General features: G+C 41.4%; 1 protein-coding gene across 11 annotated transcripts in view; it reads right to left on the reverse strand.

The window, feature by feature from the left end:
- The window catches only part of LOC147034722 (myosin-10-like), a 242,334-nt gene that overhangs the window by 101,616 nt on the left and 115,237 nt on the right, over positions 1-25,481 (reverse strand). For 9 of the 11 annotated variants that reach the window (XM_085887750.1, XM_085887744.1, XM_085887719.1 and 6 more), the window contains exons 7-13: positions 17,021-17,053; positions 14,661-14,753; positions 8,490-8,553; positions 6,079-6,177; positions 5,650-5,793; positions 1,216-1,311; positions 741-859 (exon numbers count right to left, since the gene is read on the reverse strand). In XM_085887750.1, the coding sequence (XP_085743876.1) occupies positions 741-859; positions 1,216-1,311; positions 5,650-5,793; positions 6,079-6,177; positions 8,490-8,553; positions 14,661-14,753; positions 17,021-17,053 (648 nt within the window). The remainder of the gene's footprint in view (positions 1-740; positions 860-1,215; positions 1,312-5,649; positions 5,794-6,078; positions 6,178-8,489; positions 8,554-14,660; positions 14,754-17,020; positions 17,054-25,481) is intronic. The other 2 variants (XM_085887757.1, XM_085887728.1) reach the window with 1 other exon arrangement.

Below are 25,481 nucleotides of genomic sequence, written 5' to 3' on the forward strand. Positions count from 1 at the left end.
TCTTCGTCACACACCCAACCTGTCCACCGAGTTTAGTCCAAATCTGGCCACAACCTTTTGAGATGTCCAGCTCACAGACAGGCAAAGAAACACACAGACAGACTGCTCAGCCACCTTAGGTGGTGGAGGTAATTAGTTCACGGGACAAATCGTATATTTGAAATGTCACACAATGATTATTCGCTACAATTATAAACACAAGCATGTAAGCAACTTGGGACTGGGTGTTTCTTTCTCGTTATACACATTGGAACAGTTTTGTTTTGGAATGACCATTCAGTACCAAAAAAGCCTGCACCAATCAACAACAGCATTTTCATAAACAATGGATGTTTTTCTCTGAATTACATGATGAAAGTTTATGCGAGGAAAGAAAACCTGACCAAATTGGGTTGGGGGTAAGGGGAGAGTGGACCAATGTGAGGTAAGAGCAATACACAAAGGGAGAGGGTTGGGGGAAAGAAAAAAAAAAAAGAAGGAAGTACAGTAGGAAATGAGTGTCAGAAAATTTGTCCTCCTCACAAGTGCAACATGTATATAGCTTTAGGGAAGGCCAAATAAAGTGAAGCAAGCAATTCCTGTGGGTAAAAATATCAGTTCTGGGTAAATGCTGTGATAGTAATAAACCCTCCAAGAAACAACAAAACGAACTCCACAATAAACTCGAAATATAATTGGCTACTTTTAACACATAAAAACTCGGACAATTCAGACCAGTTTGCCTTTAATACAATGTTCACCTGTTCTTTGGTCTGGGCTTTCTGCACATAGTCACGGCCAACCTTGATACGAGGTGTGAGGATGGCACGTGTAAAGTCCATCACCAGCATCCCAAGGAGGTGACACACCTTCTGAGCAGCTGCAGAATGATAACCATTCGTTACCTTAAATGCCAACCTGCCACAATATTTGAAAATACAAACAACCTTCATCGTGGCGAGTCTGTGGCCAGCAAAAGCTTCCAGAATTAAAATCTTAGTTTTGCCTTTCCATCTAATGCGGTTTGAAAATCAACTTGCGGAGTGTCACGGAACCAAAACCTGGAAGCCGAAAAACATTTTAATCACCAAAAGCAAAGAAAACAGCAGATTAAACACCAAAAAAAAAAAAATTTTTTTTTTTAATTCCAGTGCTGAATTACATGAATACATGTCCACTTTGTGCATCAAGAGGGTGCTTCGTCTGCAAGATAAAATTCCACGTTGAATTTCATACCAGTGTTGTCTGGCATGGAAGCCTGGTCAGTGTTCCGCTCTTTCTTGAAGATGACATTCCCAAATTGCAGCACCGAAGAAACAACACGTAACATGGCTGGGGTGGGACAGCAGTATTAGAATAAACAACAACAACAAACGATGACATCACATTAAAGGTCCCCTAACATGCAAAACTTTCTTGTTATTTATATATTAACTTGACCTTCCTAGTGAAGAAATCACCCATGTTTTTTTTTTAATCAAAAATGGGATAATTGGAGCAATATCTCGATCATTTCTGGAGCTATTCACAACTTGCTATGGCCCGCCCCTTAAAAAATTGACTTCAGCGAATCGCAGCGTGACGTCACTTACAGTAACTCGCACAGAGTGGATTGACTCGAGAGTCGAGATGTCGCACGCTTTATAAAGTACGTACAAATGCATTTTGCACATGTTAGTGCAATCTCTGTGATCGTCTTAATTCCAGTGATTGTTTCGCGAAAGTTTTTAAGAATTTTAGCCGTACTTTCGAAAATGCCTGCAAGATGCATCGTAGCAGGATGCAGCAATACAAGCAAAGACGGTGTAAGCCTTCATGTATTCCCGAAAGATGATAGTCGTCGGAGAATATGGACATCTAAAGTGAAGTTGACGAGGGGAAACTGGAAAGGCCCCCAACGACACAAGCGTCATTTGCAGCGCCCACTTCAAAGACAGTGACTTTGAGCACGGGTTCTATTCATCCCTATATTCATCCCAACCCCTCATTCCTCACACACAGAGACAAGAAATTCTGCTTCTGAGCCGTGTATACACAACAATCACAAGGCAATTGTTTATCCCTTTACTACCTTGTCGTAGTCATGTACAAATCCAATACATGTATGCACAATAAAAGGCTATACCATGTACACAAACTATAAAATATGACTGTTGAACCTTTCCATTAAAAAAAATTTATGGGGACATACAAGTAAAATACTAACGATTAATATTGCATCATTTCAAGGTGCAAGGAGATAATTTTAAAATCAAACAATGTGAAAAACCTGCATCCACATTTTGCAGCTTATTGAATTGTTCGTTGAAACCAGCCTGCTGGGATAGGTACGATTCCACATACATGCAAGCCAGGTATGGCTGCACTCGACATACATGGGTTTATTCTAAAGTAAAGGTACTGCTTCCATTGGCTTGCTATTCATTGACATTTAGCCAAAATGCTGTAATAAAAGAAAAGGGAAAAAAATGTTTGCACAACTATGAAAGACAAATGTACATTTGTCCGATTACACGGCCTCATAGACTCGGACTCTTACGCATTGACTTATACATTGTGTGCATGCTAATACAAGTTACTTGTCAACTCGAGAGTCTAGACTAGTCCGATAAATCCGTCGTCCATCCGACTAGTCCGATAAATCCGTCGTCCGTCCAACTAGTCCGATAAATCCGTCGTCCGTCCAACTAGTCCGATAAATCTGATGTGCTGTAGCTTTATTTTATTATTCTCTTTTCTTCATTGTTTTCTATTGGTACTACATGACGACAGAAAGAATAAAATAAATAAAAATGCAACAGGAAGTCAGATTTATCGGACTACTCTAGACAATTGTGTCACAAGGTGTGTTCTGCACACAAGTTTTCATCGTATCCGGACAGCGAGATTGCTTCGTTTTATGCATGGAGAGATACGGCCGATGACATGCGCCGGCCTTGTTTGTGATTAATTCGCCGTGAAGCAACATGTCCACTGCGCTGCGCTGTTTACATCACCTCACTGTTTTATTTCTGATATCGAGCAGTATGCAAGTCGAATTTACATTATTGAATTACGAATAGGATTTAGTCTAACCAGTTGTTATTTCCGAGTCTTCCTTCGATGTCCTCCCGGAATTTCATCGCCATTTTTCTCTGCTTGTCCTACTTCGGGCTCGAACTGGTAAGGCCGTTCTTCATTTAAAGCTCTCTGAACTTCACCTCCCGCGACGATGTTATCCGACAATTCTCCATGCGATTCAGACCAAAATCCTTCATTTCTCTCACACTCACTGTCGTTACCAGACAAATGAAAGTCCATGCCATCCATTATTCAAAACCAAATGTTCGATTTTTTTTAAAGCAGAAATGAACGAAGCGAATGAGTCGACCAATCAAATGTGGAAACACACAGCAAGCCAATAGAATCACGTAGACCACCAACCCGAGTAATTTATGTGCAGCCTTTGTAATCCTGTACATGACGTCATGTGGGTTACGCCCCTTTCAGGAGAATTTTTAGGGGCGTTCCCGAAGAGGTTTGTTTTTTTAATTTTACATTTTACAGAATGAGTTTTGTGAAAAAAAACATTGTCAGATCTAAAATCACGATGAAAAACTCCTATAGGACATATATAAATGAAATTTCAGTACTTTTGCGTGTCAGGGGACCTTTAAAGATATCAGAAATATAATTATTAAAAAGGTCAAGGTCCCTTCATTCACGGAGCCATCCTTGACCACAACACAGATTGCTCTCAACAGCATGTGAACCTTTCTTTCACCATGGAACACTGGTCTAGTCTTGGTCTGCCTTGGCGGAGAAGTACATGGCGAGGGTTGACGGGTGAAGATTGGTCTGCCTTGGCGGAGAAATACATACAAGAAATGTTGTCAACCAAATGTTGACAGAGGAATGCTCAAAGCCATGAGAGAAAAAAAGTGAATTAAAAAAAATAAAAACTCCCTTCTCCATGCACCTCATTTTGTGTTCTGACCATTGATCCCTGATCCCATTCTCCCAACTTTTCATTCTATCTACCCTGTCCCTTTGACCTGTGAAACTAGACATCACCACCACTCCCTCAATCACTGCAAGCCACTTCTCTCCTTGGACTGCATGATAGCTTACACACTTCGTGGTATGTACACCAATCTTTCAGCTGTACAGACTGGGTTTGAATCTCAACACAGCTATAAACTGTCATCTTGGTGTTTCAAATGCAGGGCGATGCATCATTGTGTGCAAGGCCAAGAATGACTGAGCCAGAGGACCCGTCTGACTGCTCATCCACCAGCTCTGATCATTCGTGGGTATTAATGATCCCACGGTATCCTTTGTGAAGAGTTGGCGAGTCATGGCAAATTACACATCGGGCTCTTCAAAGTGTGAGAGGGAATAACAAACAGCAGGGCAGTGTGGAAACGGTGAACAAACACGGACTGCAGATAAGAGGAGCCTATAAAGGGGAGTGTCAGTTGTAGATAAATGGGGTAGGTTGGTGGGGAGGGGTACAAAAAGTTAATGGGTGATGACGTAAGATGGTGAGATGCTGCAACCTTGAAACTCGGGAGAGGAGAGGATTGGATCCAGCATTTTCAGAATAGCGAAGCAGACTTTGTCACACTTTAGCTGGTCAGTATTAAATCTTTATACAAGGTGTAGACCTGCCGATTACCACTGAACGATTTGTCGATAATGCTTTTTCATTTTGTCACAGATTCAATATTTTTGCAAAAGACTTCTTTCAGGAAAACAAGAAAATTGTTTTTATCATCAGTGGTAAGTGTGCTTGTTGAGAGTTCAAGAAAAGAAGAAATTGAGACAGTTTGGCATTCCCACTAGAACGCATGGGTTTCAAAATGCTTCAATCGCACAACTTAATCCCATACACTATGTTGATTCGTCCATCATCCTTGTAATTTATGTCAAAATACACTGTTCTCGTAATGTGTGCACTCCGTACGCTCCACCAAAAGCCTCAAGTCATCAAAAAATTTATTTTCTTTCCTCATCACATAAAAAAAAGAAAGATAGCAAAGAGAGGAGAGCATAGTGTTCTCAGTTTGGAAAACATGCCAAAACAAAATCAACTAGAACAGCATTCGGTCGAGTGCATTCTCCGCCAGGCTGAACAGTTTACATTTTGTATCCCACTGAAAGGCCGGATCTGAATCTGGACCTTAACCAAAATTTAATCAGCTTGTTCTTGTCACCGAACCAACTTATCCACCTAGTTTTGTCATAATTTGTCCACAACGTTTTGAGATATTGTGCTATCGTTTTTAGCCCCTCATTGGTGAAGAATCGCTTAAAATTTGTTTAAAAACTCTCACATCCGGATCTAGATCCGGATCTACACCAACATGTAATCGCTTCGTCCTTGTCACACACCAAACCTGTCCACCAAGTTTCGTCCAAACATGTGCATAACTTTTTGAGATATCCTGCTCAAAGACAAACAGACAGACAAACAGGGGTGAAAACATAACCTCTCTCCACCTTCAGTGGTGGAGGTAAGTAACACCGTCATCTGATATTTAGACAGTCGACACTTTGCAAACATGAATAATTAAATAAACCTTTCATAAACAGAAGCAAAGAATGTTGAACGAATGCTGATAACGTACACACGAGAAGCTGAGGAAGGATTGAAAAAAAACAAAAAACAAACAAAACCCACTAACTCACAGATCTGTTCCTCCTGCGAAAACCCCATGATACTCATAGATTCCATAGTCTCCTGGAAATTGTCTTTGTCCTTCTGCCCTGGGATCGGGATGCAGCCATTTGAGAGGAAGCGGTAATTGTTGAAACTCTCCACCAGTAGTTCCGCTGTAATCGAAAAACAAAATCAATCAGGTGGTTTAAGAAATGGAGACAAACAAACAAAAAATTACTGAAAGGATAATGAACAACTTTCATCTCAAAATTGACAATTGCTCACTTTTCACATTTTATGATTCCAGCATGAGGATTAGCACTTCAGAATCACATATCCAAAATACGATGAAATTTTTCCACTAAACTTAGACGTGAACAGGCTTAATGTTTTACGGCCATGCATCACTTCAACCCCTTGGCAACAACCGCCTTAAAGCGACAGATGGAACGACTCACAGCACAGCTGCTCCCCGGCTCCTGAAAGAAGCTGGTAAAATATATGAAAAGTGCGCTCATCTTTTGCTTGCCGGATGGCTCGAGACTTCTCGAGCAAGTCTGAAGAGCAAAGAGGTCAAGGAAAGATAATGGCCACAGCACGAAAGCCTACTTCAATGAAATGGACAACGATCAGGCCAATGCAATTTCCTTAATTCAGCTGGACGATTACATGAAACCAGTTTTAAGGAGAACAAGAGAAGAGGTAGAATAAAAAAAAAAACACGTAAAGCTAAATAAAGAGCCAACTCCAACGGTGGGCAGAAAATTAAGAAAGATGTTCATACCTGTGTGCTTCAACGTTCTAGTCTCATATTGCATTCTGAAGATGATTTAGATGCCTATACCACATGGAACAGATTCATGCAAGGCCAAGTCTCAACTTCCTGTCTTTAATCTTTTAAAATGCAAGCAATTTCAATTTCCACAAGAAGCAATAAAACCCAATCCGCACTATTGTTCAGACACAGCCACGAAAGTCTGGCCAATGTTTACTTTAGACAATGGCAATGCATCCAAGCTGGAATTCCTTCGGTTTGTCCTTCCTGCAGTTACAGCTTAGAACAATAAACGTGTGTGACACAAGGTGGAAAGGAACGCTGCCTGGGGTATAATCAAGCTTCGAGACTCCTAATCTCAGCAGAATTTCGCAACATTCCAGGGATGGCTTTGAAGCAGGAATGTAGTCCTGATGGAGCAACGTCTCATCAACATGTGTGAAGTTGTGCAGTTGAAGAAAAAAAAAATGTCCCAACAATTAGAAATAAAAATCGACTAGAATGATGAGAAAATAAAAATAACAAAATCATGCATGCTATCAAGGAATTGGAATTTTCAAAGGTGAAAACTAAAAGCAATGCCTTGTATTCGAACGTTCTGATGCGGTGTTTATATAGTCACACCAGACATGCACAAAAATGCCGAAAACACTGCATATCTGCCGGAACAGCCCTGTTGAAAGTCAGACTCGCATGACATGTAGAATGTCATTTCTGGAGTGAGTGTCATGTTTGTAATGAAATGGCAGCATTTTCATTTGCGAGTGAACGTCACGTTGACAGGCTCCCAAGAAATGAAGGGGAAAAATAAAAACAAGTGGAATAAAAAAGAAATTGCCTTACATAACCAGCGATAATCACAGAAAATTGTGAGAACCAGAGGGCAGAAAATGCCATAGCATCGACCAACCCGACACTGTAAGAAATGAAAACCTTAGAATCCAACATTTCAGCCACAGAGCTTCATCAGGGGTGAATACAGAACATTTGCACTCAGATCTGAAATGTCCTTCCCAGGTAGGGTGTGGTAGAGGAGGGGGAGGGGGGGTTTAGGATACAGTGGCTTCAGCCTGTAATCAACCATCTTAATTCTGACCACTATTCTCATGATTTAATGCAGGCCAGCGAAGCTATGCCATTCCCGTCGTGAGCACACAGGATCTCCACTGGTCCCTAATGTATCCTCATCTACACCCTGATGACGACCACTCTTTCGCGAAACTGATTTTGAGCCTTTGTCATTTCAACAAAGCACAGCCGGTCATGCTCTCATATTTTCTGTTCTACTACTTCCAACTATTTTGGCATTTATTGATTATATCTGAACGACAAAATATTCTTCGATATGCGAGCGAGTTCCCTGTTTTTAGCATAATTCACTTTCAAAACAAACAAACTATTATTGGGCATTTTGTTATTTCAACTTTCGACACTGTTCAAACATCAAAGAAACACAGCTGCTGAAGCATGGGCCACATCTACTTCCTGATTAAAAACACAAAATAATTACTGAGTTACCATTTGCAGTGCTTCATGCACCTCAATATTCAAGCAGGAAAATCCAAGGTTCATCCTTTCAATACTCGATATGAATTTTTTTGTTTGTTTGTGTTTTGTTCGCTATTATGGTTTTAAAATGGGTGCAGCAGCTAACTTAAATTTTCTGCTTTACAAAATGTACAAACCCGTAACGGAAGACAGTGTGGGTGAATATTATTGAGCCATTTTTTTCACCCGACAATAATGCATGGCTGATAACATGAATGATGCAATGATGTCGAGGTGCATAAAACGGTCCATTGAATGTATACAAAGGAAAGGGGTGAGTGGGGAGGAGTTGAGATTCAGAATATAACAAAAAAAAATTGAGAAAAAGGAAAGGAAAGGCAATGGGAGAAAGGGAAAAGGAGGATAACAAGAATTCACCTCATTTTGAATATCCAATAAATGGTTTGGGCCAAAACCACATCAGTCAAAATGAAAAATAGTGAGGAGCAAATCATCTTTGTTTTTTTAACTTTATAATCCATAAGCTTATGTAGCTCCTGTCTGCAATAATTGTGAAGTGATCGAGTCAGCATGGAGGAAGGATACAAGTCTCAATGTTTGCACCGACGATAAAACCAGCAACATCGAAGTTGATCCTGATGAACTTGCCCTAGCAAGGAGGAGAGGAGGGGAGGAAGTGGAAGTTGTCCACACAGCAAGCTTTGCACAAAAATTCCTAACATCTGCAATGCTGAAAGGAGAAGCATAAATTATCAACAGAGCAGCACAGTGGAACTTAAGAGCTGAGATTTGGAATAACCTTTCTTGGGGCAGATAGCGTTCATTCAGTGAGGCTCATAACCTTTGAATATTTTACACATTCCTCACCCTCCCCTGTTACTTCAGACACGAGGAAAGCAGAAAGGATATCCTAACACCTGAAGCGAGAGATTAAACTAATTGCAAACAGTAATATGCACCAAGTTTGAGGGCAAAGTTACAAGGAAAAACACCCATTGAGTTAAACATGGGTCTATTTTAGAAAATGACTTGTTTTATTTAAAGTAACCCTTTTTTTATTTTTTCAACATAAGCCAAGGTTTCAAAAATCAATTACAAAACTGTGAGAGCAGCAAAACAATTTAAGGCTAAAAAGAAAAGAGAAACTAAGGGGAGTCTGGATATGAAAAATAGATTTTTTTTTTAAATCCATGATACAGGTATAAATACAATGAAAAATGATGCATGATAAAAATAAAAATCAAATCTAGAAATGTCGAGAAAATTAATGTGACTGAAGGATTGCACGATTTGTCATTGCTTGAACAGGAAAAAGCCCAGAATCATGATCAACATTCATAGAAACAGCAATGACATTGAATGTTTCCTCCGAAACGCATGTGCTGTCTTCTCTCACCTGTGACATTTCACTCCAAACACAACTGCTCTTCACTACAGGTAATCAAGGATAGTGACAATACATCCATTGCGACCATACTCTGAACAGAGCGTCAGTGTTGCCAAAGCAGTCTCCTAGGCTATTGGGCACAATCCTGGTTGGGTCACCACTCCGACGCAGGATACTCAAATGGCTCAATCATTCCAGCAAGCTGACACTCATTTTGCCGACCTCAGAAGGATGACGGGCTGAGTCAACCCCACATGGTATTAATTCAATGGAAAAGTGGGATTTGAAGTCAGGACCCAGGATCCTGAGCCCGCCAGCCGAACCATTAAGCCAAAGCCAGGCAGTGACAAATGACATTCCCCAAATATGGAATTTCCTTTGTTGTCTCCTGTCTGTAATTCCAGTGATTATATTCCATAACTTTGGAATATTTTCTTCATATTTTCCTCTCTATGATCAAAAATGCCAAGCCTACGTGTCATTCTTTTTTAGTTCAAAGTGACCCATGTTCAGATTTTAGTGATCCCCAAACCAAGTTTAAAAAAATAATACTTGAGAGTTCATAGAACACCTTACCCCATGCAGTGTTAAGTATATAATTAAATGCAACTGAAATAAAACAATGATTTTAAAGGTCGTATCAAAAAATTCCAGAAGTTTAGCACTGTTAAAGCAGTCTTATAATCACCTTATGCAACATGTTCAAGTACAGTACAGTACAGTACAGTACTGCAAAACTGGAGGTTTTTGAAAGCAATAAGGTGATTTGTGTTCGACAATGTTCAAGTTAATAAATAAATTGAAATAAAATAAAGATTGTAAAGGTCGTGTAAAAATAAAAAAATAAAAATTTGCAGAAGTGAACTGCTGTTACACCACCATATCTACCAAGTTACGTTATATAATCGTGCCTGGTGTTTGTGTCCTTTACGACGTCCTAAAAATCAGTGTTTCCTGTCTGTAATGAAATGCAGTTTTGTTTGACTGCCAGACAGGCAAACAGAATAAAAATATTATCTCACTCCTTTCTGTGCATGTGCGATCGGGACAAATTCAGAGCCTAAGTCCTGTTAAACTACAGGTTTGTTTCCCGATTCGGGTTCAAAATATAACATTCAATTGAATCCAAGTAGCTCCTCGATTATAAACTGATGTTTGTGGAGGGATGGACAGACAAACAGAAGTGAACCAATTGCTTAACCCCACTTTTTGCTTCGCATGCTTGGGTCAATTATTTAGATATATGTATATATATATATATATATATATATATATATATATATATATATATATATATATATATATATATATATATATATATATATATATATATTGTTACGGAAATGGCCCTTATTGGACTAATAAATATAGGATTAGCTCAGATCCCCCATGAAATGCATGTATAGCTAGGTTGTGTGGTAAAATGGACGTAACTTGTGTCGGGAGGTGTAAGAGGCTGTCTTGTTGTCCGAGCGGTGGTGGTGGAACAAGGGCCCCCTCTTCTTCCTCCCCTCTACGGACGATAGGCCCCGCCCAGTCGGCTGGGAGGGTGTGGCCAAGGGGAGGAGGTGGAGTTAAAGGGGGGAGTTTGTCAGCTTCACCGAGAGAGTTGTGCTCGTGGGTCGACAGAGAGGGAAAACGAAGACCTCAGGTTCAGGTCCAGTTTTGGAGTTTGGAAAACTGAAGGCGGTTGAGAGGCTGCTCGTGTGTCAAAGGAGCGAATGAAGCGAGTGAACGAAGGCTTCGTGAAAAAAGAATAGTGTTTGGAGAACAGTCGCTCTCGAGAGGGTGCTCGTGTTTCGAAGCCAGCGAACGTAAGAGAGGCTGCCCGCACGTCGAATCGGCGATCGACTCTAAGGAAGGAAAAGGTGATTTGACAGAGAGAGGAACTGAGAGGACGAAGCGGAAGTCGGGCTTCGAGGCGGGAAGGCAGGAGAGGAGACGCTGGAGCCTCTGACGGTCCCTGCTCACATCAACGGCTCGTCACGTTTGCCGATCCGCTTGCCGGAGCTCGGCACCTCGATTTGGGCCTTGTCTGGAGAACAGGCCAGGCCTGAATTTGTATGCTGGACCGTGAGAGAGATCGGCTGAGGCCCATCGTTGACATTGCGCGGGGCCGGAACGCGCTGAAGAGGGCGTGTGCACACGGTGACTTGAGAAGGAAGAGTACGGCGCCGCCATCTTGCCATGCAGCGCGTTCGAGCTGGGAGTTCGAATCCGTGGACATCCGCCTGTTGCGAGCAACATTCGTGCTTTTGACACTGTCCTCTCGTCCATGAAACCTCACCAAGTACTTTGTCTTGTCTTGCATGCATGCTGTCTGTCTATCTGTCTTTGTCTGCACGTTGTTTAAGGCATATTTCAGTAGCGACCCCCTCGAAACCTGTAGTCTGTGGTTCCCTAGTTAAGAACGGGTTGAGGATTGTTAATAAAAACATTGTCGTGAATTTTGCTTGTGTTGTGATCCCCGATGTTCCCCAATAGATTTGGTTAATTCGTATGAAGTTGCCGCTATGGATTAATTTGTGTCGCGTCGCGGAACGATCCGTTTGATTTGCAAATAAAACAAAAATGGTTACAGACTGGCAGAAAACGCTCGGCATCTGACAAAACCAGTCTGTAACCAGGGGTTCTATTTCCCCAACTGGCAAGGTACAAGGATTACGTTGGTATCGCGATTGAAGCGCGTGACCCGAGGCCTGTGCCGAGCCAGCCGGCGTTATAGATCCCGGAGACAGCCGGAGTGGGTTGAAAATCCCTTCGTCGCTGAATCCTTAAATATATATATATATATATATATGTATATATATATATATATATATATATATATATATATATATATATATATATATATATATATACATATATACATATATATATATATATATATATATATATATATATATATATATATATATATATATATATATATATATATATATATATATATATATATATATATATATATATATAATGAAGTTAAGAAGAAAAACAGATTGGAGGCAGAGAGTCACTTTCTCATTCGAGGCCCAATTAATAAATTGTGTTACCATTCATTTGCAATGGATTAGGTTTCTCAAAATGGACTCGATTATAATCAACTACGCTACATTTCAGTGCAATGTCGGACTGAGCATTCTTCAACATGCTCCATGCTGTTGTATTCCTCGTAAAACCGAACCATTGTATTCCAGTGACTTTTTCAAGTTTGTTTCTTCATCTTATCTGTTTCTTCATCTCAACGGCCTCAGTGAATTATCCTTTATCAAAGCTCATCCTTAATCACCTCGCTCCTCTCGCTGGGGTCGTAATTCGAAAATATTTTGGGCCTGCCTAGCAATGCCTTGACTTGGAAAGGGCCACAACAGTTTATTAACAATAAAGTGCTCAAAATGTTTCTTTTTTTTCCACTTTCCTCAGTGACATCAAAGAATGCCTCATCTACATGTACTGTACCTACGAATCGCTCTAGACAAAAATTGCTTTTTTAAGTGCTATAGTTTTCAAATTAGGAGCATGGAGCAATTTCATACATTATATGATGCAATTTTCCACAATCTACTCAAACGGACTAATTAAAGTACTGCATATAATTGAAATAGAATTGCTGTTTTGAGGATCGGATCATGTGGACTAAATAACTGTTGAAATCTGGACTGAAATCTGAAAATGTTAAGAAATCGGTGGTTTATTTGGTTTTTGTGGGGATGTCCCATTACCAATCAGCTTGCTATCGCTTGCCAATCAGCTGTTTCATTGGAGTGCTTGCTCGAGTGCTTAAACCACTTGGCGAGCGCCCTCCAGTAGATAGCGGTATTACGCACATAGTTTGTGTCCCGATCCAGAGGTCAGTTTGCTCAAAACACGAAGAGGTACGTAGACAGCACACACGGACGTGGTATAAATGGATAGCTTTGAATTTGTAAAGGGATTGTGTGTGTGTGTGTGTGTGTGTGTGTGTGTGTGTGTGTGTGTGTGTGTGTGTGTGTGTGTGTGTGTGTGTGTGTGTGTGTGTGTGTGTGTGTGTGTGTGTGTGTGTGTGTGTGTGTGGGATTCGCACACCAAACTTTCACCAAGGCTCATGGTACGTGGCCCTGTGGTGGAGGTTACAACTTTTAACCTCAGCAGCATCCTCCTTTGTCCTTGCAGCTATTTCTAAAGCAATTGGTTATTATATATGAATAGAGTGTGCTGAAGAAAGGTTATGTGGTTTCTCTTTGTGAGTTACAAAGCAAAATACATCTGATAATACCCGGCATCCAAGCTGTTTGCCGAATTATAATGTGTTTTATAACTTACAGAGCCAAGTTTTTTGTACCTGTCACATGACAATTGTCTGCTGCTTATAAAGAATAATGTTTATGCACATCTCCTTGAAACGTCGAGAATGCAAACGATGTTTTTTATATATATTTGTTTTGTTGAAATTCCCCCAAAACAAGGGTTAAAGCCACTCAACGTTTTTGGGTTGTATACAGCAAGTACTGTCGTCGGTAATCACACTGACTTCAATCAGCCGATTCCCGCAAAATTGCCTATATCGGTCAGGCACAAATATATATATATACATACATACATACAGTGTATCCTGGTATTGGCGCAGTGGTTAGGGCAGCGGCTTGGGATCCAAAAGGTCCTGAGTTCAAGCCCCGTTGGGCCACTGAATTGATACACCAGGGGGTTGACTCAGCCTGTCATCCTTCCGAGGTCGGCAAAATGAGTACCAGTGTACTGGGCCGGTGTATACCCCCATTAAAATAGGTTGCGTCAGGAAGGGAATCCGGCGTAAAACATGTGCCAAATCACTATGCGGATCATACGGATGATCCGCTGTGGCGACCCCAAACGGGAGCAGCCGAAAGAAGAAGAAGAAGAAGATATATATATACAGTGTGTGTGTGCTGCTCAAAAAGCATAACATATTCTCTCTCCCTCCCTCCCCACCTCTCTCTCTCCCTCCCCACCCTCTCTCTCTTTCTCCCGACGGTGTTCTGTCCAGATGCTGGTTATGTCCAGACGATGGTTATCTCCACGTGTCCGGATTTACCCTCCCCTCACACTGCCTTCCCTTCCCCTCCCCTCATGCTGCTTTCCTTTCCCATCACACTTCCTTCTTCTCCCCTCCCCTAACACTGCCTTCTCTTCCCCCTCCCCTCTTTTGTTCCCCAACCCCTCCTCCCTCCTTCCTCGCTCCCCCTCCTCACTCCCCCTCCCACCCCACCCCCTCGTTTTAAACATTCCTATTCATCTTGAACTTAAAACTCAGCACCACTTACTTACAAGAGATGGTACCACAGGAGAAACACTGTATACGTTCTGCAAAAAGCTAATATTACAATAACCATGTGTGCTTGGCAATAATCACTCACAAATCTTGAAGAGTTGTCATTCTTGACTGTCTTGGCATTTCCAAACGACTCGAGGATGGGGTTTGCCTGCAACAGCTGTCTTTCAAGCTCACCCTGGAGGAACGAACATGACATGGTTTGGCTGCCCTATCGGATGTTCTGACCTCATTCACTCAAACTATCTCTTGGCATGTCACAGGTGTTCCTGCACATCAAACCTCGGTTTGTTTATACAATAAGTACTCACACAAAAACAATTCCTTGCAATTTAAAGATAATTTTAAGTGGTTTCCAAAAACAACTTCTTTATAGAAGGATGGGAAGAGATGAAACGGCATGCAGTGTATGCACACAATATTCAGCAAATTACAATGTTGACTTAAGTTGCAGTTCTGCACTACTCGGCTTACTAAAAAAGGAACTGCTTTTGGAGACAGTCTTCATACAAAAACATAATGTTTGGGAGAAAATTGGAGACAAAAAACACATTCGATGTTTGGGGAGGTGGTCAATGATGCAATGCATACGTAAACACCATGTCAAAGGGCCACTTCGCAGCCCAGATTTCTCAACAATCAAAATTGCGAAATTTGACTCACACCATGTCAAAACTTTCAAAATAAACTGAAAATATGATATCAATTACTATAATTAACTCTAACCTAATCTTATGCTTGCACACAGTACTTAACTCAATGGCAGGCTATCTCAATACATTTTGGCCCACTGTGAGAAGTACTTTGGCAGTATCTGAATACTGGTGAAACAACTAAAGAAGAATCAAGTAATTAAGAATGGATAAATGAATGATCACCAGGAGGTCCAAAAGTATGAAAGAAAGTAAAGATTCAAATGATGCTTGCACATTCAGGAGGCAGGAGAATAGGTTGGGCTCAAGGCCAAAAATGACACCGTGGCAGTTTCACGTCTCGGCAGCTGCATTTTTCGAGAAAAAAAAAAAGCCCCAACCCATACCTCATTGCTGCAGCCTGTGTGAGCAACCATACTACATAGAGAAGTCTCCATGGATGGTTTGCCCCAACAGGGCTCCGACATTTCACACAACGAGGTCACAAACAGACAGATACGTGACACTACCCAGGCCACTCTTTCCACCTCAGCCTCAAACTCCATCGGCTCATCGAACACCACAGCCACAGGTACAACTATAAGGGCACTTGGTGGAGTGCATACCTCCACCCTAATCTGGATTCGGACCTTCACCAAAATGTAATCAATTCATCTTTGTCAAACACCCAACCTGCCCACGAAATTTCATCCAAAACCATCGACAAGTTTGAGATATCCTGCACAAAAACATTCAGACAAACAAAGACAGACAGACAGACAGACAGACAGACAGACAGAGGTGAAAACATAACCCCACGTCCACCTTCAGTGGGCAGAGGTAATAAGCCAGCCAATTTAACTGACCCTGCAGCAAGAACACCTATCCTTTTTTTTTTTTACCAGCAAGCACACAAATCTTGGGACTACGGCCAAACCCCAGTCAGGCAAAAATCTAACATGCCTCTCTCAAAATCCTTGTTTTCCAACTTCAGTGCCTCCAATGGACCAAGGACAGCCCTACCAGGTTACCTCACCTCATGAAGGACCAATCAGGTAATGACATATGACATCATGCTTATCATTTGCTAATCAAGAGTTGTGCCGACGTGACTCATGCATCCAGTTTCCAGTCACATGCTGCCGTATCCACAATTATTTTACGAAATGAAAGCCTAAATTATAATTCACCAAAATTAAGTTTCCATAACCAAGCACAGCAAATGATTGTGCACATTAACAAAATCATAAATGTCTTCTTGTAACACAATACAGCCACAATATCTTAACAAAATACCAACAAATTATGAATAACTACAATTTCTACATATTATTAACAATTATCTGCATACATACACACTATATGTCCAAACACATATACATATATATATATATATATATATATATATATATATATATATATATATATATATATATATATATATATATATATAGATAGATAGATATCACACAAGTCAAATTTTTCCCAAAATATTGCACACCTTGATCTCCATTTCCCACGCGACCCAACCCGAGTGGTGCATAGCAAAACATTACACGTGGAATAAGCACAACCCTGAAGCTACACAACCTTTTAACTGCTGCATTGGTTTCATTGCATATTGGCAAATTTATCAGCAACAGTGTAGAATAGATGATGAAACATAAATGCTGCAAGCGTCATAAACAAGTATGCTATAAAGTGATAGAATTTAAAATATTGAAAACAAACAAACAAACAAAAAAAACATCCACATGTGCATCTTTTAAAACTGAGAAGGAAGAGATAAGCAAGCAGGAAAAGGCACACTTGCCTGCCATTTCACAGATCTTTGCGTCTCCGATTGCTGAAGAAGGGACACGAGAAAAAGTGAAAGTCAACAAGCAGTGGTTTAGCCTCAACCGTGCACAGTATGCACCGATTCACAGAGACATTCACTCTCAAGCACACATTGTGCTTGCACTGCAGCTGAATCCTGCCAATTCAGATATCGTGCAAGCACGAGTCAAATGTCCAGTTCAGAGGTTGTTCAACAATAAATGTGCCTTGCTACTCAATCAACTGTTTCAAATCTGAAAAATGGCTACTTCTCTTCCTAGCGTCTAAAGCTAATAGAGGAGGTTGTTTATGATACACGATGTCTCAAAATCCAGACACTCATTTGTGCGATCACCATGGATTTGTCTTTTTGAGTCAAAATTTAAAAAAAATTCACTCGATTCCTCCCCAGCCTGTTTTTTCATGCAGAGATGGCTTCATGATTACCAACTGAGAAGAGAGTCAGTGCAATAAAACATTTATGATCAATCTCAAAATGCAACTTAGACAGCACGTCGGATGGCAAACCATGGAAGCGACAGGATGAGACCGAGATTTGCCAGAATTAAAAGACGTTAATTAAATTTATCAGAACGGCTTTCGTAACAAGTGAGAGACTTGGTTTCTGCAGGATATTGTAGGTGTGACTCGTGTGAAACTTGGGGAGACCATCACTCTGCCCGCAATTGTCCTGCAAGCTATCAGAGTTTTACACATGCTGCTCCATATTCATTTCCTTCAACCAATTAACAACCATTTCAGCTCCACCAAATAATACATCAAGTACTGTATACATGTTGTGGTTGAAATGTGGTGGTTTCCCGTTCTTTTCCACAGTGCATGCTCATTTTGAGCACGCTGCGTTGTTCTTCCAGGCCCTCCAACTTAAAAGTCCATGTGTGTAAGTGCATCTTTGGTTTGGGAATTTGCAGGATCAAATATTGTTTCGTTGATTGTGCCTGCTCTTGCTTAAATTGTGCTTATACGCAGTCAATTTCAAAATTTCACTTGAACATTTTTTTTATTAAATCACTCCGTGGGCATTTTCATCTTGGATTTAGCACACTCAGTTGCAGCTAATCATGTCAACAGAAATTGAAAAGTTAAAACAAATGAATCGTTGAAGTTGAAGCAATAAATAAACTGTGTGACAAACAATCAACAGAAGATATCGATTCGGAAAAGTGTGCGATTGGAAGGGAATGGCAACCCACTTAGATTTGCAGTGCATTTTGGTCTCTGCATTGGAGTGTACTTTGAATTATTTGGTGGACGATAAATATCTCACGTTGTCCTTCACGAAGCGTAGGTGAGCTATCGCCGGCACCCTTAGTCCGGCAGATATGTGAAATATTCTGGTAGTTTTGTGCCTTTGATGACACAAGCATGAAATTTGGTACACAGTTATGGGCATACCCTTAGGAAACATTTTGGATATAGGGACATTCCAGATTACCCCTAGGGTCAAAATGGTGGCCATTTTACAAAATGGCTGCCACGAATAACAAATTCTGCCTACAAGGTCAGCAAAGTCATATGTGCGTGGTGAAAAACACAATGTAGTGAGTATAATATGATTATTATCAACTAGTATGCACATGCTTCATTATCTACTTCATATTTGACTAAAAAATGCATCTACGGTGGTCTATGAGGGACACAGATAACAGTTTACCATCGAAATAATGCATGACTGGAACAAGAGCTCTGCAATATGATCATGCATGTGAATGTTACCTGAATATTGTTTCTGGAAATATAAATAGATCAAAAATCAAATTTGGTGAAAGGAACTTAGACTCCATGAATATTTCCATTATTAATTACATACTGGTAGCTGGCAATGTCGCGATTAAATGCATAAATTTGCGAAATCGATATTGATGTACTCACTGTATTAATTTTCATGATTGCATAATAGAAATGTTCAAACTACAATGGTGTGTTCATATTGATTTGGGTTTAACATTGTCCTGTCCAGCGCAAAGAAATAATGTATGGTGGCCTATTGGGGACATCGAGTGACAATCACCCAAGATTGCCATTGTGTATATATGCATCTCCTCTGGGCTGGGGTTCGTAGTTGAAAACATTTTAACTCTGCTATTCTGTTTTCAGGTGATAACTCCACTGTAGTGTACCCAAAGACTAATCCCCTGCTTGGTGGTGGTTCTTCCCAATTTTACAGTGACTGATTGGTGGTGGTTCAAGACAATGGCCAAGCATTTCAAACTATTAGACCCCCAGCAGCGAGGGCCAAGTACATCTGTTACATCAATTAACCAGACAGACTGGAACCTATGTGTGCTGTGTCAGATGGACACCACTGAGCCTCTTCATTGTCCAGCTGACTCCAAGCGAAGCACAGGAGGGTCTGGATACCAGACTCTGGCAGACAACCTCCTCAGGTTCAGCGAGATCGACTGCTTGCCATAATCTCTCGACATGTCCCGCTTGGATGATGGTGAGGGTATTGAGTCCACCTTCCAGCACCACAGGGCTAAGTGGCATGATTCGTGCAGACAACAATACAACAAAACTCAATTGATTCGGGCAGAGAAGAGGAAAACAACCAGTGGGGATACCGAAGGCGTGACACGAAAGTATACCCGTCAGAGTGTGGACCGCACAGAGTCACTGCTCGAAACGTGTTACTTTTGTGACAAGCCAGCAGGTAACGAGTCTTTACGCAAAGCTTCTACCTTTGACCTGGACAGACGAGTCAGGAATTGTGCTCTGAAACTAGAAGACAAGCCACTTATTGCTAAACTGAGTGCTGGAGATATGATGGCGCAAGATGCCCTGTACCATGTGAAGTGTCTGGTTTCCCTCTATAACAAAGCAAGGGACACAAAGAGAACCTTGGATGACCAGGATGATATCAATCATGGCATCGCTCTCGGAGAACTGGTGTCCTACATCGATGATGCCCGCATGGACGCTCTTGTGACACCAGTGTTCAAGCTGGCAGACCTAACAAGTCTGTACAACAACCGGCTGAAACAGCTTGGAACAGTCTTGACTGGACGTGTTCACTCGACCAAACTCAAGCACCGGATCATGACATATTTTCCGGACATGGAGGAGCACAAGCCTGGCCGAGATGTTCTGCTAGCTTTCAACGAGGACATCGGATCAGCCCTTCACAAGGTCTGTGAACACGATGCTGATAGTGATGGTGTTCATCTTGCTGGAGCCACGAACATAGTCCGAAGAGACATGTTGAAGATGAAGACAGCCTTTAGTGGTTCATCCGTACAGTAGACACTGATGTCGTGGTCCTTGCGGTGACAGCAGCTGGACGTCTGGACATTGATGAGCTCTGGGTTGCTTTTGACACAGGAAAGAATTTCAGGTTCTTGGCAGCTCACGAGATGTCTGTGGCACTGGGACCTAACAAGTGTCGAGGTTTGCCATTCTTCCATGCCCTCACTGGATGCGACACCGTTTCAAGCTTCGGAGGCAGGGGGAAGAAAAAAGCATGGGAAACCTGGAAAGCCTGTGATGAGGTCACTGATGTCACTGCAGCATTCTGTGCCTTGGCTGCCACGCCAACTCCTTCAGCCGTAGATGGCCACATGGATGCACTGGAGTGTTTTGTTGTTGTGCTCTATGATCGCACCAGTAGCCAGGAACATGTCAATGAGTGTCGCAAGCATCTGTTCACCCAGAATGGCAGATCAATAGATGCACTCCCACCAACTCGTGAAGCCCTGAAACAGCACATCAAGAGAGCTACCTTCCAAGCCGGCTACTGTTGGGGCCAGATGATGGTGTCCACACCAGAGCTCCCATCGCCCAGTGACTGGGGGTGGGTTCACACCGATAATGGCTGGGACATATACTGGACAACCCTCCCAGAGGCAACTGAGGCATGTCGGCAACTACTAAGGTGTGGCTGCAAAAAGGGATGCAGAGGACAGTGCAAGTGTGTCAAGGCTGCACTCCAGTGCACAGCTCTATGGCACTGTGGTGGGGAGTGTACAAGAGAGTAGAACTGGGACAAGAGAGATCACAGATGATAATTATGTAACATGTACACATGTATCCATGCATCATAGTAGACTCTGTTACCTGGATCTAGAGGTTCCACTGTATAATTTTGACTCTGTAAGTTGATGTTAGGATCAAACAGAAGCACTTCCTCTGAGTTCAAGAGTGTTAAATGAACAACAGTCATTCCATGGTGCTTGATAACAGTTTTTTGAAGAGTTTGTTGTAGAAAACCGTCCAAAAGTGCAAAAATGCACCAAAAAATGACCAATTAAATGGTTTATTCACGCTTTGTCACCTTTATTTGCTATTTCTTATCTGCTAGAATCTATATTTAGTTAAATAAAACCACTGGTATGCTTCTTAAATATAGTTGTATCCACATGTATCCTCCTTGTACAACACAAAATCGGCTATTTTGTAAAATGGCCGCCATTTTGGCTCTGGGAAGAATCTGGAATGTCCCGATATCCCAAAATCTTTGTAAGATACTGCCCTAGCAGTGTGCCAAATTTCATGCTTGTATCACTAAAGGCACATTTTTTTTTTTCACATATCTGCCGGACTACCTGGCCAAATTCCAAATGCTCTAACCTGCAAGGGACACTGCATCAGTGGCATAGCTGCACCCCAGCAAATGATGTGAATCACCGGCATGTGCTGCATATGAAAGAAGAATAAGAAGCACAGCCTCAAATTTCAAGTTCAAGGTGCATTGCAGACCAGGAATGTCTTGGAGTAAGTGTAAAGTAATTAATTGTGATATTAGATATGTATTGTTATATGGAATAGATAGATGATGTCCACCCTTCCTAATGCGTGTGTCGAAAAACCACACACCATGTGAGCCTTTATTGCATGTTCTACCCTTTGTAATCCGTCATTTGTGTGCTTTTAGGTGTGCTCAAAGGCCGTTGGCATAAGTATAGGTGGAAACAGCAACGATCACCACACCGACCATCAGCAATCGCGTAGGTGAGGTCGTGGAAGGGTTTGCCCCGACCACAGACTGGGTTACGGACCAAGGGTGGCCGAGAGGGGAGGGGTGACTGAGGGTGTAATCTGCACGCCACGTCAGAACCGATGCTGGGAACCTCGTTGAGTCCTGTACGTGAATTGCTGTGCTCTCCGCCACACCACACCCAGCCAGCTAGGTCTACTCTCCTCCTCGTGCCCCAGGATCGGACTATGGCCCAGAGCTGTTCGTTTGCCTGCTTGTGTCATCTCATGGGGTCAAGGGATCAAGCTGTGTCCTGCCAGCACAGCCAGGGTATTTCCTGTCTTGTCAGACTCTATCTATTGTCTATCTCCTGAGGTGTGAATGAGCCCATTAAGACAGATAATTAAGGATCCCGTTCGTTTGTTGGTTGGTTGGTTGGTCGGTTTGTGGGCATGTATCGGTAGGGGTCAAGCAAGGAATGTTATTATTGATTGTGATTGCTCCTTGCATTTTCTCACACCCCCCCCCCCGCCCCCAATGCATGGTTGTAATTAAAATATACCCAGTCTTGGGGTGAATTTGAACCGCAGTGATCATCTTTGTAATTAGGGAAAGTCTGCTGAGGACTAATTAGCAACAGCAATTAAAGCCATATATCCAGACTGCTCTGCATGTCTCCTCGACTCACTCTGCCTTGATTGGAGACAAGACATGTGGTACCAATTAACGTAATGCATCGGCCGATTCGACAGTTCCACCGGCATGGTATCGGGGTGGAAAGACCCGTAATGTGACCCTGGGCGGCTGAACCAACTGGCCATTACAGCCACTATTGGAGTGGCCCGCTGGGATTCACACCAGACAACCGAGACAACCTGTGGCTACAACAGTATGAAGGAATTTAATGCTACATTAATGGGACATCGATTTCTTTTCAGTCAGCCCTTTCCATCTTCAATGAGATAGACACAAACTCGAAATGAATCAGAAGGAGCCTGTACCTTATACTTATCCATAAAGATTGTTCATGGTTACCCCTCACCAATGAATTTAGCCCCGTCAATGCAGTAATACACTTTCTTCTTCGTAGCGGTAACACCTTTGATGCAGTCAAAAATGTATTTTACAGTACACAAACAAGAATACAAGAAATAAACATATACACAGCATTTGGCACCAATCAACTTGTGTGACACAAACACACAACCTTCTCCTTCACCACAATGCATACTTACACCTACCTTCTCACTGCAGCCACCTATATCCCTCTGCTTTTGTCACCTTCTCATTTGAACCAATAAGTAGCGATTGCATCCACCACTCTTCCCAGCAAACTATTCTCCATAACTCCTCTGAGTAATGTTTATTAAATCCCCGCTTCCAAATAAGAAAACAACACTATTGCACCTATTCTGTAAATCTCTTTGAACATCTCAAATATTTATATCATGCGTCAAAAAAACCTCCTCCTTTCTGCTCTACTAAATGTTCCCATGCAACTAAGCCCCTTCAAAAGCCTGAGATCAATTTATATACTCATCATTAAACCATCGAGAGTGATGCTATATCTTCATTTTAACAAGTTAACAAAAACCAAGAACAGTATTCTAAATGTGGCCTCACGAGATTGCAATGCAATGCTGTTATGACCAATTCAGAACTGTTCATGAGTAACCACAACAAAAAAAACAAAAATAATTTTGCCCCTTTTTAATTCTGCCTGAATGTTCTGTCTATTATCACTCCAAAATAGTTTTCCTGATCCACTTCCTGCAAACAAAAATAATAATCATGAAAAAAAAAAAATAAAGATTCCACATAAAATTATTTATTTTTATACAATAGATTTAACCTGCTATCGATTTAACCAGTCCCAAAACATGGAAGCTGTTTTGCAAATTAAAAGATTCTTTGTCACCATTTAAATTACCCCAAACTTTGTATCATCAGCAACTTTTGATGTGATCACAAAACAACGGTACCCATACAATTCAATCAACCTTCATTTTATTATTTAAAATGACACGTTATTTGGTACACATTTGATTCACAGCCTAATCGCAATGGAACGTTTAAGATGGACATCTTCAATGTCATTGATAAAATTGAGGTTATAGCGCATGCTCCAGATGTCGGCCTCTCCGCCGCAGGCACACTTGGATTCAACGGGAAAATTTATTACTCTGACATTTGGTTCCAGCGATTGAATGGATTGTATCAGTTATTGTTGTTTGGAGATCATCTATGGATTGTGACCTTCCTCGGTAGATGTTTCTCGGAAGCATCTCAACTCTGTTCGAGTCTTCATGAAGGTAAATTTCGACAAAATGAATTTTCTTTTGTTTTATCTTGACTAAATCTATATCTGCCGACTATACATGAACTCCACTTTGCACTCCTGCAAAAAGTAAGAGGATGTCATTGGTACGGAGGTTAGTCATTAGAGGTGAGGTTGGTCAGTTATATTTTTTTTTTGTGGTCACCCTGTACTTCCAATTCCACCAACAACAAAAAAATTCCCTCAACCAGGCTGTTGGTGCATTTCCCTTCCTCTTTCTATTTCCATTGTTCCTTATATTCTGTTATGCCCTGATCCGTTCAATGTACTAGCTTCCTCCATGAGCTTCGACTATGTATCCAAAAAAGTCACTTCTGCAATGGAACATGTGTGCATTATGTTTGAATTTAAATTGCTTATCAAGGAGAAGATCAATCAAGCCAAAATTCACAGGAGACTGTCTCAGCAATTTGGTGAAACATGTCTTCACATTGTGGGTGTATGTTTTTAAAGGTAACAGAGAGTTTAAAAAAAGCCTGTGACCTGGTGAGCAAACCTGAGCACCCTCAAAATGCCACCAACAACTGTGACTCAATCAAACATTAAATGAGTTGAAGATTTTTTTTTTTTTTTTTAGAACCGTCAGAATTTTATCCAAAAGTGTAGAACTATTGAGCAACAGAGCTCCCAGAACTATACGAGAATGAGGAAGCTTATTTATTGAAGAAGCCTGTCATGCGATGACACCTGGATCCATTTCCAAATCTCAATCAATTTTACTTGATCAGATCAGTCTCATCCCTTCTTACCTTCCTGCATGAAATGCAACGTCCTCGTCTTATGAAGCCGAGTATAAACTCGCATTCTTAGCCTACGCCAAGCGATTTTGTCACTTGCTGCTTAGTGCTCACACTCACCTCAATACATTCCAACATCCAAACAATTAGCAGTTTCTCACATGACCATGAACACAGCTTTCTTAGTCAGCTTACACATAAAAGCTGCACAAGGTCCTTAACAACCTACAGTATGTTTTACCAAGTTTGTCATCAGAAGCAATGAAAGGAGATGGAGGGAGGGGAGAGGTCAGTCAGTGGGTAACTTTGCCTTAAGCAGCTCAGGCCATCAATCTGCCACCTGTTGTTTTGGAATGACCTGTCTGTAACATCGTTTGCAGTTCTTGCACATATTGCAGAGTGTAACTCTTACCCAATGGAAAGATGTTACTGTTACCGTACCAACAAA

The sequence above is a fragment of the Eptatretus burgeri genome, chromosome 1 (assembly GCF_056783735.1).
Source record: "Eptatretus burgeri isolate ZD-2024b chromosome 1, Ebu_testis_v1, whole genome shotgun sequence".
NCBI lineage: Eukaryota > Metazoa > Chordata > Myxini > Myxiniformes > Myxinidae > Eptatretus > Eptatretus burgeri.